General features: G+C 52.3%; 2 protein-coding genes across 6 annotated transcripts; one reads left to right on the plus strand and one right to left on the minus strand.

The window, feature by feature from the left end:
• The first annotated feature begins 300 nt into the window (after positions 1 to 300).
• LOC108403556 (interferon alpha-inducible protein 27-like protein 2) lies at positions 301 to 2,177 on the plus strand. Of its 3 annotated transcripts, XM_036991927.2 has the most exons (4): positions 301 to 452; positions 626 to 655; positions 1,280 to 1,441; positions 1,957 to 2,177. In XM_036991927.2, exons 1-4 carry the CDS (start codon positions 449 to 451, stop codon positions 2,109 to 2,111), a joined length of 351 nt encoding a protein of 116 aa, XP_036847822.2. In that variant the 5' UTR covers positions 301 to 448; the 3' UTR covers positions 2,112 to 2,177. The 3 variants fall into 3 exon arrangements, with proteins under 3 accessions (XP_036847822.2, XP_073098027.1, XP_073098026.1); XM_073241926.1 differs by lacking the exon at positions 626 to 655; XM_073241925.1 differs by lacking the exons at positions 301 to 452; positions 626 to 655 and adding an exon at positions 714 to 745 and having other exon boundaries at positions 1,263 to 1,441.
• Positions 2,178 to 8,351: 6,174 nt separating this feature from the next.
• Positions 8,352 to 15,741, minus strand: LOC108403557 (interferon alpha-inducible protein 27-like protein 2A). 3 transcript variants are annotated; one of them, XM_036991769.2, is made up of 6 exons: positions 15,585 to 15,741; positions 12,887 to 13,046; positions 11,955 to 12,083; positions 10,115 to 10,144; positions 9,073 to 9,234; positions 8,352 to 8,581 (listed from the first exon to the last, which is right to left on the minus strand). In XM_036991769.2, the coding sequence occupies exons 2-6, from the start codon at positions 13,008 to 13,010 to the stop codon at positions 8,499 to 8,501; spliced, it is 528 nt and encodes a 175-aa protein (XP_036847664.2). In that variant the 5' UTR covers positions 13,011 to 13,046; positions 15,585 to 15,741; the 3' UTR covers positions 8,352 to 8,498. The 3 variants fall into 3 exon arrangements, with proteins under 3 accessions (XP_036847664.2, XP_036847663.2, XP_036847665.2); XM_036991768.2 differs by lacking the exon at positions 15,585 to 15,741 and adding an exon at positions 14,919 to 15,033; XM_036991770.2 differs by lacking the exons at positions 11,955 to 12,083; positions 15,585 to 15,741 and adding an exon at positions 14,919 to 15,054.
• Between the last annotated feature and the right edge of the window lie 264 nt (positions 15,742 to 16,005).

Consider the following 16,005-nt stretch of genomic DNA (forward strand, 5'->3'; position numbering starts at 1 on the left):
AGCAAACTACTCTTTGTGCACTTTGGGGGAAAGTTACATCCTGGAGCACGGCCCCCTTGGGACGGCCTTCGGGTGCTTTCATGCTGTTTCTCCGGCAGAGCAGAGCCATCAGGAAGGAGACCCCCGAGGGAGCTGCCGGTGGGCAGGGGGGCCCGCGGGTCGGGGTGGGCGAGCGGCGGTGGGGACAGGCGGGTACCTGGAGCGGGAAGGGCGAGCGGCAGGGCCAGATGGGGTGGAGACGGGCGAGGAGGGCGGGGCCGGGGGGGGGGGGGCGGTCCCAGTGCGGCGGGGGCGGGCGGCGGGGGCGGGCCCGCGGCGCTCCCGGCTTCTGCCCGCCCACGAGCGGGCTCACGAGCGTCCCCGCCGGCTGCCCCGGCAGTGCAGTCTCCCTTCGCCCGGGGTGCGGTCATTTCCGGGGCTGCGCTCAGACCGTAAGGGCCTCGCCGCAATGCGTGAGTCTCGCTTTCCCGCTGGGCTGGCGGCTTGGGCTGGGGACAGGCTCCCGCGACCCCAGCCCACCCAGGGCCGGAGGGGTGGCTTCTTTCCCTCACTGCCTCCACCGACTCTCCCTCTCGCTTCCCACCCCCGGCCCTCTCTCTCTCCCCGTCCCTTTTTGTCTTCCAAGAACGCGCCGCTGTCGCTGCCGTCGGAGGAGGTGAGTCGCCTGGATCCCCCTCATCGCCAGGCCGTCACCTGGCCGCGGTCCCGGGATGAAAGGGACCGTACAGATGGCACTGCAGGCACTGTGAGGGCTGCCCCACCGCCCCTCAGTCACCACCACCCCCGCCTTGCTCCACCCCCGAGCTGCCTGGTGAATCATAGGGGCAAAGTATCATAGTGAACCCCCCAGAAAGGTCACCTGATCCCTGGCTAGCAGCTCCTACAGACCTTACAGATGATGAGCATGTAGAGATTTCATTTCACAGGGAGTTTGCTGCTAAAAACCGCAGTTGTTTATTTCACCCCTCACATTTACAGGCACACACACAAATCTGACGCCCAGTGAGGGATAGTGACTTCCCCAGTATCACACAGCAAGTTAGAGACCCAATCAGGGCTACAACTGGGCCTCCTATGACTTTGCCCCCACCTGGCTCCACAGACCCCACCTTTTTTTTCTTTTTCCTACCTTGGGACTGCCCCCACTCCCCCTCACCCCCACACACACCCAAATTGCTGTCTCCCATGTGTTCAGAGTATCCCCAGAGACTGTCAAGGAATTCCTAAAAGGTCCATTCCCCTGCACCCTCCCCTCAACCCAGCTCCTCTCCCACTTCAGTCATTGCTGTGGTGTCTGTGCCGGTGGTGCTGGGCGCCATGGGCTTCACCAGCGCTGGAATAGCCGCCTCCTCCGTCGCTGCCAAGATGATGTCCGCAGCTGCCATCTCCAATGGGGGCGGAGTGGCAGCCGGCAGCCTGGTGGCTACTCTGCAGTCCGTGGGTAAGTACCCGGGCAGGAGGGCCAGAGGCCAGAGCAAGGAACGGATTCAGCCCAGAGGCTAGGCCTGAGGGAGGGCCTGTCCTGTCCCTCCAGTTCTGTGGTCCTCAGTGCCCCTGGTCCTTTGTCTCGCTCACTGTCCTCTTTCTGGCTCCTTCTGAGTGAGCTTTGGGGTGGGAGCGGAGGGGTGAGAGGTACTGGGCAGGAGAAGAAGAGAAGAAACCCGAGGCTCTGGGTCTGGTGCTAGCCAAACCAGGGTGCCCACCTCTCTCCAGGCCTCAGTGGCCTCCTGTAGCTCTTCAGGCATTGTGGCTGACTCTTCTCTCTCACTTCCCATAAATTCACCCCCGTCTCCCCTTTCTCAGCCACCTCCAGCATCCTCTGCCCAAAGTGGGGCCCTGGGGGTTCAGGACCTAGAGGAGGGATCCAGGCGGTGTCCCTGGGTCTCAGGCCTCCTAAGGGGCCGTGGCCATTGGCCACTGCACGTTCTCTGTGTTCACCCTACGTCTCTTCCCCAGGGGCAGCTGGACTCTCCACATCATCCAACATCCTCCTGGCCTGTGTTGGGTCGACTTTTGGAGCCTTACTTGGAGGTTCAAAAAAGAAACCCCCTTCTCCTCCCCCAGCTGGATCGGAGGATGCAGGGGACCAGCCAGAAAAAAAAGACTCCTAAGTTGAAATTCCAAAACTCCAACTTAGGTCAGAGAAGCATGAGAAATAAAGATCATATGCAAATGTACCTCCCTGTGTTTGCTGCTTGTTGCCCTCGTTGGGTTTCTAGTTCTCTCCATCCTCCCAACCTGCCTTGTCCTGGAGGGGTAGGCAGACGGGGCAGGCCGATCAAACACGGAATCAGCTGGCAGAAGGCTTCGGTTGGTCTTAATCTTACAAGGGATGGGCTGTATAGCCCAGAGCATTCTGCGACCTTTGGTGGGCCTCAGTTTACCCCTCATGCAATTGAGGTTCCTGTTGGGAGGCCAGGGTGAGGGGTAGCCAGGATACATATTGAGCCACTGACCTCAGTGCTCTTAACCATTCTCCATGAATGGCCACCAGACACCCAGAGATGAGCAAGACACCAGCCTTTCCCTGCCTCACCTCAGAGTCTTGTGGGGAGGCTGACAAGCAAATCACCAGGACAGTACGATATGCCGCATGTCTCCACAGGGCTCCTGGTACGTCCAGAGGGGGAGACTGCCTCAGGAACGGTCACCATGCTCTCTAGAAAAATTGCCCAGTTCCTGCCCTGATGACAAGTGTTCCTGATGTCCCCTGTCCCCATTCATCTCCAGGGTGCAGTCTCACTTCTGCCAAAGAGGTCTTATTCTCTAGAGTTTTTTTAAAGGATGGGATGTAAAATAAATAGAAGTAGAAGTTCTAAAACTTCTGCTTACACCCCAATAGGGAGTCTCGTGGAGGCCTTCAGGATGCGCACGCTCCATGTTGTAGACCACCACTCATCGACATCAAGAAGGAAGAAAGGGCTGCTTAGGATGGAGAAAGCTAGAGAGAGGGTCACCCCCACCCTACAACAAGAAAAAGCCAGACAACCTACAAAATCGCAACTTTTCTTGAGCCCCTAAGAGAGCCAAAGCAGCAGGGCCACCAGATGGCCTGAACTCTGGGAAAGCCAGGTGCCCCCAAGGGGGCACTGAGCCACCTGGGACTGAGCACGAGAGGGGGTGGGGCCACAGTGCAAACAGGTGAGACCTCAGCTAAAGGTCTTATCCAACTGCTCAAGCACCGGCTTGGGCTAGCGTGAGCCCCAAAACCCTGTGGAGCTGCAGACACAAGGATGGTTCAGACTGACCTGAGCTGCTTCTCAAAGGACCTGCTGGGTGCTCCCAAGAGAGACTGGGGGCAGCAGAAATCCAGAGAAACTCCCCTCTTCTGCAGTCCCCCACCCTCTTCTGCCCTGGGGAGCAAAGGCCTTATGCTGTTGGGGGATGGGCAGTAAACCCTGTAGCGCCCAGAGCACAGTTGCAGATCACCCTGGAAGGGAAAGAAAAAGAAAAAACCTCTACTCCCAAGGTTGGGGTCCTAAACCTTCCAGGTCCCAAACAGAACCCACCCCCTGGGGAAGGGGCAAGGCTGCCCAGACTGAAACTGGATGGGACCACAGAGAACCCCACAGCCTCTGCCATTGGGCAGATGTCTACACTGCTGGCAGAGCAGGAGGGCAGAGACCCCTCCAAGATGAACACCAAATGCAAGTCTGACGCCTTGGAAGACTTAACCTGGAAGCAAAATATAAAGTTGATTGACGCCAGTGGAGTACGCACACAGAAAACAACAAAAGGCCACAGAATCTCAAAATTCAAACGCAGCTCAACTCCTGATGAGATGGGCTTCCCCTGCACAGGCCTCGCAGAAGATGGGTACCTCTTTGCCGGCACAAATACTGTTCAACTCTGTCTCTACTGAGCTGGAGCAGGGGACACTGTTGGGAGTCTTGCCACCAAGCTCCCTCCTCCTTATTGCCCACTGCCCCTGCTGCCAGCACCTGGGACTCACTCTGCAGGCATGGGACCCACTGCTCCCCAGAGGTCTCCAACAAGACTAAAACTCAGTTGCCCAGGGTGCAGATTCACTCAGTCACATTCCCTTTCTTGGCTGCATGCCTTTCCCTGTCTCATCTCCCATTCCCCTGTTGGTCTCCCTGGGGTCACCCCCCAAATACACTGCTTGCACTCAAATCCTCATCTCAGACTAACAGCCTAGAAGAGCTATTTGGTTCCACCCAGGAGCCCATAGGGCTGAGCCCAAGTCAACCACGCCACTCAGATTGTTGCTGAAATCTGGCCACATTCAGGCCTTCCCATCTCCTTCCCTCAGAGGAAGCTCAGACAGGAGGCTCCACAGACCATCTCATAGCAACCCCCCTGGTCAGGACCCCAGACAGGCCCATACCTGTCCGAATCCCAGCAGAGAACACAGCTCAGCTTTTGGGCTGCCCTCCGCTTCCGCACCTGGCCCCCCAGCCCCCCGCCCCGCCAGGCTGCCCCAGACAATGCCACATGCCAAGGACCGTCGGGTAAATCACTCAAGACAGTGAATGGTCCCTAAGTCTTTGCAATTTATCAGGAAAATCCTGGCACAATTTCAATTTGTAAAATGTTCCTGTTCCTTCTCAGTTTCCTTTTTCTCTAGAAAAGTTCCTGTTACCAACGATACTCAAGAGAGTCTGGCTAGGGCTGGCCCAAAGATGGTTGAAACCAGTAGACTACTCCACCTCCCCACTCACTCCCTACCCTGAATCTCTTCATTCGTTTGAAATTGTTTGACTCATGAAAATACTTAACCTCCCTGAACACAGGCCAGCTGCTCAAGGAGGCAGCTTGGGGGGAACTAGTGAGCAGGGAGCCAGTTTTAGGTTCCAGATCTCCACAAAGAGAGCCATTCTCAGCCTCGGACAGACGCCAGAGTTAGGGACTGTGGGCCATTTCCTACAGGTTCTTTAACAGCGTCTGTAAAATGGGGGCCTCATCTTCCTCAGAAGGTTGCAGGAGGTGAGAAGCGGGCAGTGTCTTGACTACAATAGATTCATTTTTTGTTACTTCTTTTGATCCTCTTGTTCCAGCGCTTCTAGAATTGCCGTATGGACATGTAGGGTGCCCCAAGGATATCTCAGTTGTGGGGACCCGAGGCCAGGAAACAGAAGCCCTTCCCTCCCCACCCAGTTCAGGTGCTGTAAAAGCCATGTTGCCTCGGTCCACATGCCCTCTGGGCCTGCTACAGTCCCCTTGCTGAGGACCCTTCCTGTACCCACTGTTTTTTCGCTGTCTCAGGCCAGCCCCTGCAGTTCCTCCAGTCTCTCAGGCGTGGGGAGGCCAGTGATGAAGCAGGGTGAAGAGGCCCTTCTGTAGCAGGGTGACTGCCCCAGGGCAAGGGATGAAAGGAGGGGGAGGGCCAGAGACATGAGGGGCTTGCATCGCAGCCCTTTAATGTCTGAGCCTTCATAGATGTCTGATGACAGGCTCTGCCACAGGGGTGGCTCTTGTCAACTTAGGGACCATCCTGTGATCTGGCTGAGCCTTTCAGTGGGCACCCTGCCTCTCCACGTGTCAGAACGTGAGGGTTTCCTTTCTTGGGTAGGTAAGATGCCCGAGCAGACTCTTCCTCCCCCTGCTGTGCAGGTTATAACCTGGCTGCCAGCGTTCCAGCCTATCAATTTGAAGACATCAGCACTTGTATGGAAACTCCTCATTTTTAGTATGAAGCTCCTGCTGCCATCTGAACCTGGCATCCCCCGGCCCCAGAAACCCAGCCTCACCAAAAATGAACCTCTCATCATCTGTGGCAGTGGGATACCTGGAGATCTGCCAGCTTCCCAAACAGACTGCCAACTTGCTGTAGGTCCTCCCTGATGCCAACTTCTGGAAGCTGAGCCTTTGGGGGGTCCTACGGAGCAAAGTGGCCTCTTTCTCTCCTTCTCCACTGACAGCTTGAGAGTCAGCTTTCTCGGGACTGCTCAGTGGACCCCCATGGGATCCTGAGGCCACGAGAGTTATGTCCAGCCAGCTCCTGGGTGCACACCCTCCGCCTGGCAAAGCCAGAAGGGGGGTCAAGGCTGTGTTGTTTCTGATCCTGTGTAACAATTCACCACAAATTGAGTGGTTTAAAATAACACCCACTTTTAATCTTATAGTTGTAGACCAGGAGTCCAGGTGGCTGAGTTCTCTGTTTAGGGCCTCACAAGCCCAGACTGGGCTGTCATTTGAAGGCTGTGGTAAGAATCCTCAAATCTGCGTCATGCTTCAAATCTCTGACCTCCTCCTTTTGTGAAGAGCAAAAAACATTCTTTGCTTTTAAAGGGCTGGCGTAATCAGGGTAGACCCACTTGAATAATCCCCTTCTTGTCAGATAACATAATTACAGGAGTGGATACTTCATCTTATTCACAGGATCCACCTACACTCAAAGGTGTGTGTGTGTGTGTGTGTGTGTGGTTATTTTCTTTTGGAGGGGGTCTAATACAAGGGCAAAGGTCACTGGGCTCCATGCTGAGTTCTGTGTACGTTGAAGGCCAGATCTGAGGGCCAGAGAAGAACCAGGTCAGAGCCATGGAACCCAGAGGTGCGGGCCGCAGACTCAGTGTCAGAATAGAAACAGGCCCCCAGTCCCCGGGGAGCTGGGAGGCCTGCCCTGCATGAGTGGGGCGAGGGAGGTCAGGAGGCAGAGTCCAGAACGATGGGAGTTCTGGGGTGGCCAAAGCCGGCAAGACAGCTGGACCGCCCATCCTTCCAGATCCAGGGCAGACCCAAATGCTCCTCTTGCAAGAGACCTGGACTTCCAGTTAAGGCAGAAGCCTTTTCCATTGGCTCCAAGGCCCTTGGGAGGCTCTAATGAATGCCTCGAAACTGGAGGCATTATTTTGGGAATGTGTGTGTTTTGGAGGGACAGAGTTCTCAGGTTTTCAAATCCTCCAAGGGATCAAACAAGCGGGGGCAAGACAAAGAATCAAGTATTGAGTGAATTAATACCCTAAGGGGTTTATCCCTATAGCTGCATAACAACCTTGCTTTCCTGACCCAACTAGGGGCCACCCAAGGACATGAATGAGTTGTTTAACTTTCTAAAATGTCCATAGCACTGCAACTCACAGGTTTGGTTCTTGTTGGAAACTGATATCCTGGCAGGCTGCTGACAGCTGCAAGGGTAAGCATCTGTGACTGGGTCACTGCCATGCTGAAAACCCTTCAGTGTCTCTCCGAAAACCTTGGGATAGAATCCAAGCTCCCCTCTGCCAATGTGCCTGCTAGGGTCTGCATGTTTGTATGCCCCCAGATTCATATACTGAAATCCTAACACCCAAGGTGATGGTGTTAGGAGGTAGGACCTGTGGGAGGTACCATGAGGGGGGAGCCCTCATGATTGGGATTAGTGCCCTTATAAAAGAGGTCACAGAGAGATCCCTTGTCCCCTTCTACCACACAGGACACAGAAAGTAGATGGCCACCTAGGGAGCAGGTCCTCACCAGACACCTCAATCTGCCAGGACCCTGATCCTGGACTTCCAGCCTCCAGAACTGTGAAAAATAAATTTGTTTCCTCTAAGCACCCAGTCTGTGGTATTTTTGTTACAGCAGCCTTAACTGACTAAGGCACTGCTGTGATGTGCTTTCCTTTGGGCTGGCCTCTGGCATGGCCCGTACCAGAGGGCAACATCAATGGCCATCTGCCTTTTGATCCAACCGCCCAGCAGACCAGGAGGGCTACCTAAGATAAGGGCAAGTCCCCTAGCCCCCAGCCAAGTGCCTGGCCCACAGCACACAGCTGCAGAGTTTGTGGAAAGGAGGATCAAGTCAACACATAAGCACATTTTCTGACGCTCAGGATAGAACCCATCCTAGTGATGAGAAGAAGTTTCTAGAACCCTTGGTAGGCGGAGAAGGACATTTAGGGACCAGGGTCCTGAAGCAGAAAGGTCAGAGCCCCTGACAAACTAGATTTTCCTCCTAGTGTTTGGGAGAAACAGGCCAGGGCAGGGGCAATGGACTTTCACTTGAGGATGGAGTGGTGACCAGAGGCCTGTGCTTTCCAAGTCTGAGCTACGCCACCTGGGAAGTAGCCTCTGGGTATGTAGAGGGTGAGTAGGGTCAGGGTGCAAGTAAATAATGCTTCAAATAGAATGCCCTCCCCTCCCCATTCCCAACTCAGTAGAGGAAATGAGCCAAATACCCGCCCTGGCTGCGATCTTTGAGGTCATTTAGATCAATTCTCCATGTAGAGAGGGGCAAACGCAGGCCCAGAGAGGAGGTGATCTGCCCCGGGTCACATACAGAGTCAGAAGTTGAGCAGGGGCAGCTTCCTGTCTTCACCCTGGGGCTCATTCCAGCTCACTGCACCCCAACACGTCACTCTGAGCCTTCCCCCTACCCTGACTTAGAGCAAGAAGAATGGGGTCCAGGAGGGATGGCAACAACACCTTTTTATTCCTTATTTTCTGGGGGTACACTGTTTGGCATCTTGTCACCTGGAAACGGGTCCCTCGCTGCACGGGGCTGGTGGGCAGGGCCAGACCCGTCCTCTTCTCTGCAGGGGGACTGACAGGAAACTATTACAAGCCCACCATTCGGGACACGAGGGCAGACCCAGCTGAGCCCAGGAGGACCTTGGATGACATGGAAAGTCCGGCTGCTCCTGTAGGAGAAGCGGGGCGTGAGCAGAGCTGGGCGGCAGGCTGGGTGGCTCTGCAGGACAGAACCGTGGATCAGGAACTCCAGGGCCCAAGGAAGGGTCTGCGGCCCAGAGACCCCAGCCAGCCAGCTCCTCTGTTTGCCAAGCCTCCAGGAGCTCTGCTTTCACAGGGCAGCTGCCTGTGGCCCAGCAGCATGAGGTCCGGTGTGAGGGCAGAAGCGACCTCACTCTCCAGGGAGGAAGGCTGAGCCCCAGGGAGGGAAGGGGAAAGGAGATCCCCAAGCAGCTCAGCAGATCCTCTTTGGGTTCAGTCAGCCTGAGCCCAGCACACCCCAGGCCAGGGTTTCTCTCCTCCCTCCCACGTTTCCACAGAGAGAACGCCGGAGGTGAGCCAAAGTTCCTGGAGGTCATCGGGGCTAAGGTCTGGGCAGGATCCTTTGAGGCTCTTGTCCTCCTCCTCACCCCCCACAGCAAGCCCCGCCGGGGACACTTACCCACGGACTGCAGAGTAGCCACAAGGCTGCCAGCTGCCACTCCACCCCCATTGGAGATGGCAGCTACGGACATCATCTTGGCTGCGATGGATGAGGCCGCAATTCCAGCACCAGTGAAGCCCATGGCGCCCAGCACCGTGGGCACAGCCTCTACAGCTACGGCTGCAATGGGAAAGGAGCTGTTGAGGGGAGGGTGAGGAATGGATGCCCACACACATGGGGTCAAGCTTGGAGGCTTCAGGGGGTCTGGAGAAGGGGGTGAACTCTGAGCACGGGAGAGACTACAGGCATGGCCAGTGGTCATGAGTCAAGGGGAGCATGAGGTGGGGAAAGGGGAGCAGAATGCTTGTGGGGTCAGTGGGGTCAGGGATCTGGGCTGGGCTCTTATCTGCAGCAGGACCTTCTTGGGGAAAGTCACCTGTGTTCTGGGGCTCCTTTTCTGCCTTTGTAAGATGTTAGAACTAGAGAGTGCTTCGCAAGTTCCTGTCTTCATTGAGGAAATCTTTAACACAGGCAACTCTTACCCAGTGGACTAATGTAACAAGGAGCACATTCTAAGCTCTGCTTGAATCTCAGCTCTGGGTCTCCATGATGTCACCACAGAGCAATTAGAAGTCATGAGACCCAGGGTCACTGAGCCAATGGCTTCTCTTTAATGCCCCTTCTATGTTCAAACCCTGTGTGTCTCATCATATGCAACCCTCACAGTAACTTTGAATGGGCAATATTGGCCTCGTGTTCTCAGAAGGAAATAGGAGTTCAGGGAAGTTCAAACACATGCTCAAGATCACACCAAAAGCTCCGCAAAGAGGAGACTGGGTCCTGCTGGGGCAGCCTCCACACTTCCATGGCATTCCTTATTTCAAGTTTGTTTCTAGTTCCTCATTTCATGGCTTTCTGCTCCTCATCATCATTCCATCTCCTCTCCTACCATCTGCATGAGGCCTTGGGTAACCCTGGGCACCGGCAAGGGTAGATGCCCCCCAAGTCCCAGGGCCTGGGGGCAGATGAGGACTTAAGTTCCTTTCTTGCAGAGACGCACCTCCTCCGAACACAGCTGAAGCAATCTTGGCTGGAAACCAGAAGAACATTATGTGAGTGGATGCACACTGGCCTCCCCTCCACTCCCTGAGCCACCACCCACCTGTGGGGAGGGCACTGCTCAGGTGGGGAGACACAGGAAGGAATGACCTCTCCCCACTTCACTGAGAAGTGACACTTCCTGAGAAGGTGGACCCCACAGCCCCGAGCTTGGGGAGGATGGCTGGGGAGTCGGATTCCAGAGACAGATGCCCTATCCTGAGAGGATCTGCATGTCTTGGCCTAGAGTTATCTGGAGACAGGGTTTGAGATTCTTGTTCCAGAAAACCTAGTCAGCAGAGAGAATTTCTTGCTTCTTTAATCTGCCCACTGGTTGCTGGTTGAGAGTTGTTTATGGTAGATTAGAAGTTACCTTTTTCTTTCTCTCTGCCTTCCAAGCCAACTTTGGTCAAAACAAAGAAGAGAAAGAAACAAAACCCAACAGATGTGGGGAGGAAGGTGTGGAGCAGCAAAGTCCCTTCTCAGTGAATGAGGGGTACTTGGGGAGCTGTGGCTTGATGGGGGCAGGGAGAGGCAAATGGAATGGATGTGATGTTCTCTGAGACAGGATGTCGGTTTATCTCAAATAGGGTCAGTGCTTTCTTGGTGGGGGATTATATGACTCTCTCCTACAGTCCAGAAAAAGCTCTTCAGACAGCAATAAATCATGTAAAAGCAGTAAGTCATGTAAAGAGATGCACTTCATTTGGCATTACCTGTTAAATCAGGGCAAGCACTGTTGAACGCCTGAATGCTACTCAAGAGCAATCAGAGAATGAGCTGTGTGCTCCTGACTCTTCAAGGCCTGACCTGCTGCCCCTTCTCCAGGAATGGCCCCAAACCTTCCAATCAGAATTCATCCTGCTCCCCTGTGGCTGAAGCCACTCATAGCACTACATATTTAGGTGTGCATGGCCTCCCTCCCTTTCCAGCACCATAGGTCTCAGGGGAAAAAGGCAGAGGTTTTGATCTGCGGCAGCTGTAGGGGCCAGGACTGAGATCTCTGGGGCCAGTGGGAGGCCAGGAGTTCTAAAGACGGCAAGATGTGCAGGACTGAGTTCTGCCAGTTCCCCAAAAAGAAGGCCTTTTGGTGACTGTCAGGGAAGTAGAGAAATAGAGGTCTGAAAGTCAAATCCTGAGTGAGCAGAGGGGCCACCTGGGTGGCATATGGAGCCAGAGACTATAAAGAAGCAAGAGCCCAGTTAGAAGGTATTTGCTGCTTGTTATTGTTTGCCTAGAAAGGTGACACAAGGCTGGTCAGCAGCTTGGCATATTTGGGCCCGAATGCACAGAAGGCCTATGGAAAACAGATGCCGTTTGTCTGATGGCCTGCCGGTTGGGATCCCCTGGTGGTCATCTGTGGGGAGGGTGGCCTGACTATCCTGGGCTGTGCAGAACATGCCCTGCCTTGAGACCTCTTCCCAATTATTCCCACTCAATGTCCTGTCCCAGGCTCAAGAGCAGCAGCCCAATCCCACCGCCCTGCCCAGAGCCCCTAGACAAAGATCCACATTTGTAAGTAAGAGACAATATTCTCTTCCTCTGGAGTTGTTATGAGAATTAAGCCAATCGATAAATGTCAAGTACTAAGCCAGTGATGAGATCATCACAGCATTTGATAAAATCTAGCTGTTCTTATTATTCTCAATTTATGAATTGCTAATCATGAGCCAAGTCTTCCATATTTATGACAGACAGGAAGGACTGTTGGCTGTGGCTCAGCCCTCCCTAACTTCCCTGTCATACTTCTTTGTGCTGAGTGGGGGCTCATGGTGGGGTGTCTATTACCCAGGCACAGTTACCTCCGACTGGGAAACTGGTCAGAGCTGCAGCAGGGGCTCCCAGCAGGGAGGAGCCATTAAGTACCCCCAGCCAGGACCCCAGGGTGGACGCAGTCTGGCCCAGGGCAGCGTTGGATGACAGTGTGAGCCCTGAGGAAGAACAGAGGGTGAGTGCACAAAGGTCAGAGGTCAGGGGTTGGGCAATGGTCAGAGGCCCCGCCCCCAATTCCACACTGGTTTGTGCCAGCAGAGGTTGGTGCATCCACTCCAGGGGAGAGAAAGGGAAATGCCAGGGTACAGGGGAGTGCTTCGCACAGTTGGAAGCAAGCATTAGATTCTCACCTGGCAACACTGCTACATCTCAAAAACATAGTTCTCAGTGTGAAAGAAAAACAATAGAATAAGCTTGACAACTCCTATTCTGTATGTAAACTAAAATGCATGCAAACAAAAAAACACCCATTTTTCAAAAATATAGATGAAAAGCAGATATGCATTAAACATATTAGAAAAGTTGACTTCAACGAAAGGGGTCATTTGGGGAAAAAGGAAGAAAACAAACAGTGAAATAAATGAAACCAGACAGGGCAGTTATATAAAAACTAATGAAGAAAATGGACCCAAACTGAAGAATTTTGTTAAAAAATGAATGCCCTGGATCTGTGATCCAACAAGACAGACTGCTACGGAAAGCTGATCAGATGCACAGGTAAACACCTAACAGTGGCTAATTCTGGTGGTGAATCCAGAGGAAAGGAGAGCCAGAGCCTGAGACCCAGACCCTCCCTACTCTGGCCAGGGTCCTGCCTCCCTCTGGCCCTTCTCAGGGAAGGACCGGCCAAGGGAGAGAGGCTGTAGTGTCGCCACCCTCTCCCCTTCTGTGGGTCCCTGGGCAGGAACCTGTACCCACCCTCCCCAGCCACCTCCTCACCCCACAACCCAGAAACACTCACCCATTGATGAAAGGCCAGCTAGGACACTGTTAGAGGCCACTGTGCTCACGTTGGCCAGCTTGGCTGCACTCAGTATCTTGGAAGTGAGGGAAGAGATTAAGATGCCTGCCTTTGTTAATTCCATAGCACAGAAAGGAACAAGCACCCACGGAAGCCAAATCTGCAGAAAGGGTTTTGAAAATTAATAAAGGGAAACCACTAGGAGTCCCTAGCCTAGAAGGGTGAGCCTTACCACGCCACGTCATTTACAGCGAATTACAGACCTGGAGCACCCTCAATTCACCTACCCCTGCTGCAGCTCTGTTTCCCCACTTGGAAGTAACTGTCCCTGGGTAATAGACACCCCACCATGGGCCCCACTCAGCACAAAGAAGTATGACAGGGAAGTTAGGGAGGGCTGGGCCACAGCCAACAGTCCTTCCTGTCTGTCATAAATATGGAGGACTTGGCTCATGATTAGCAATTCATAAAATGAGAATAATAAGAACAGCTAGATTTTATCAAATGCTGCGATGACCTCATCACTGGCTTAGTACTTGACATTCATCAATTGGCTTGATTCTCATAACTCCAGAGGAAGAGAATATTGTCTCTTACTTACAAATGTGGATCTTTGCCCAAGGGCCCTGGGCAGAGTGAACCTTCAGAAAGAAGGATTCTACAGAAGGAATCACCAATTATAGGCCCCAACAGGTAAAGGTGTACATTGCATCTCCTACAAGAAATTGAAGACCCCAGGAACTCAGCTGGTGAAAGATCATCACCACCCTGAACACTTGCTTTTCTCTGATGGACTTTCACTCTAAGCAACCCCTCTTAACCTCCTCCTGCCATAAAAGAATGTTCCTCCCCTTTGTTGGCTGGGCGTGCCTTACTGTTTTGCTGTTGTGTGCATGTCCAGAATTGCAATTCCCTACTATTCCCAAATAAAACCTTTTATGTTTTATTTTCAAGGCTAACAGATTGTTAATAAACTTAATTCAACCAAGTAAATACGAAGATCTGATTTATTAAGTGATTCGTGAATCAGCAGCATCCCATCTAGAAAGCAGAGACATACTCTTGAGGAGCTGCATGAAATGCAAGATTTTAAGTGTGAAAATTGATAAAGGGAAGCTTCATTGATGTAACCATGAGGCCTGCAGAGGGAGCTCTTACACCCACCATTTGGTCAATTGCAGACCCCACAGGAAGGAAGAGACAGACCTCTTAAAGCTCATACTACCCTAGAAAGGGTCCAAGATGTGGGTGTTATGGTTACGGAAGGCCCTTTGTTAGGGGAGGGGGAGGATTTTTCCCCAGGTGAGCTGCTTCCTTTTTCTGGAAAACCCCAGCAGCATCAACTTTGTTATTTCTAGGACTTTCTTACATCTCCATGGAACAGCTTTAAAAGTACAAGAATTAGGAAATAAGAACCAATTATGTTTTAAGGCATATACCATATCAAGATGCTCTGGGTTCATGCTCTTATTTAATCTCACTCATTGAATTAATAAAGGGAAACCTTCCTGACATGAAGCCCGAAGGCCTGCAGGGTAGCTCTTGCTCACCACTCTTTGTCAATTGCTGAACCAAGGGAAAGAGTGGGACACAGCAAGACAATACTGCTTAGATACTACTTTACTACCCAGCAGGAGGAAGGAAGGATTTCTTCTTCCCTTGGCAACAGTCCAGCCAATGAGAGACTGTCACAATTCAGCCTATGAGAAGTCACTATATTTATCTTCCAGTTTATGCTAAAGGACTTTTTGTTTATAAGAACCCCTTCTGAAAACCACCCTTATCCTCTTTAAAAGAGCTGTTCCTGTCCTTAGTTCTCCAGATTTGCCTGTGGCTCTGCTTATTCTGAACTGCAGTTCTCTGCTATTCCCAAATCAACCCATTTATGCTGGTAAAATAACTAACAGTTTTGTTTTTAAAGTTAACAACAATAGGAAGTTGAGATTGCCATCTCCATTTTTTATAGATTATGAAATACCATCTGGCACAGAGATGGTGTGGGTAAAATTGCAGTATTTCCAGAATCTCTTGCCTGGCCTTCATTCATCTCCATATCAGTAGGTGTTTCCACAGGAGGGAGAGAAGTAGGTCATCTCCATATCAATAGGTGATTACTTAGGGGAGCGCCTCTGGTCTGCAGAGGTTGAGAGGGTCTGTTCTTGCAGCAAGGTTGTGAGAGACATGGGCGAGCATAAGTGGCTGCTTGTAAGCAATAAACGGGTTTCTCCCACCTTATTTCCCCCTTTGACTGATTTCGTTTCAAAGGTAATTTGCCCTGGGCTGATGGTAACTTCCGGAGTTACAGATGGTAGGTGATTCATCCAGGTTACAAGGCTTCAGGTAGTCAAGTAAGACCTCACCAAAGTTCAGCTTCTTCCAAACCATGGGCTTGGAATGGCTCTGATTCAGTTCCTTCTAACTTGTCACTGTCCCTTGCCTATCTCATTCCCACCCAGGCATAGATAAGTTTCATTGTCCCAAAAGTCTCAGAGTTCAAAGGCAGGTGTGGGCTTGAGTTCCTTCCCTCCTGAGACCCAACTTCTCTGACTGCAGCTGCCCTAATAAAAAAAAAAAAAATTCCATATGCTAGTGGATCCACTTGGGCACTCCCTGCACTCACTGAGCCCACCATCCACTGCTCACCTGAGGTTGGGGGCCACAGAAAGGAGCAGTCCCCACCCACCCCTCTCAGTCTTACCAGAGATGCAGGTTTTCTGATAACGTGGAACTTCCCCTTGATTTGGGTGTGTTTCCAGAGGCTGGGATTCCAGACATTTATAGCAGCAACTCCCACTTCCCATCCCTCCCCTCTGAAACAGAGCCCGGACAAATGCAGGCAGGGAATGGGTAGGGCTTACTGGGAAACCGAAACAAGTCGTTTCATTTTCCTTTCCCTAGTGCCAAAAAACAAAGAAAAGAAACTGAAAAGGAAACAAATCTTTGTATTTATGAGACAGGGACCATGGGCTTGGAGAGAATAGGGTGAGGGCCTCTAGAAAAAGACCCCTACCCAAACTCCATATTAAACAATTAAGCAAAGTCAGAGTCACATTAATTCTCTAAAGTAAAATATCAAACTAGGAATATAGGCATTCTTCAGTGAAGATTAGTTAAAACTA

The sequence above is a fragment of the Manis javanica genome, chromosome 8 (assembly GCF_040802235.1).
Source record: "Manis javanica isolate MJ-LG chromosome 8, MJ_LKY, whole genome shotgun sequence".
Taxonomy (NCBI): Eukaryota; Metazoa; Chordata; class Mammalia; order Pholidota; family Manidae; genus Manis; species Manis javanica.

Coding starts and splice junctions, on each gene's coding strand:
- LOC108403556 (XM_036991927.2), top strand. Junction 656..1,279: donor TGTCGCTGCCGTCGGAGGAG/GTGAGTCGCCTG, acceptor CTCCCACTTCAG/TCATTGCTGTGGTGTCTGTG. Junction 1,442..1,956: donor GGCTACTCTGCAGTCCGTGG/GTAAGTACCCGG, acceptor TCTCTTCCCCAG/GGGCAGCTGGACTCTCCACA.
- LOC108403557 (XM_036991768.2), bottom strand. CDS start 14,939: ATGGAGATGAATGAAGGCCAG. Junction 13,047..14,918: donor TGGAGATGAATGAAGGCCAG/GCAAGAGATTCT, acceptor CCCTTTCTGCAG/ATTTGGCTTCCGTGGGTGCT. Junction 8,582..9,072: donor GGCTACTCTGCAGTCCGTGG/GTAAGTGTCCCC, acceptor CTTCTCCTACAG/GAGCAGCCGGACTTTCCATG.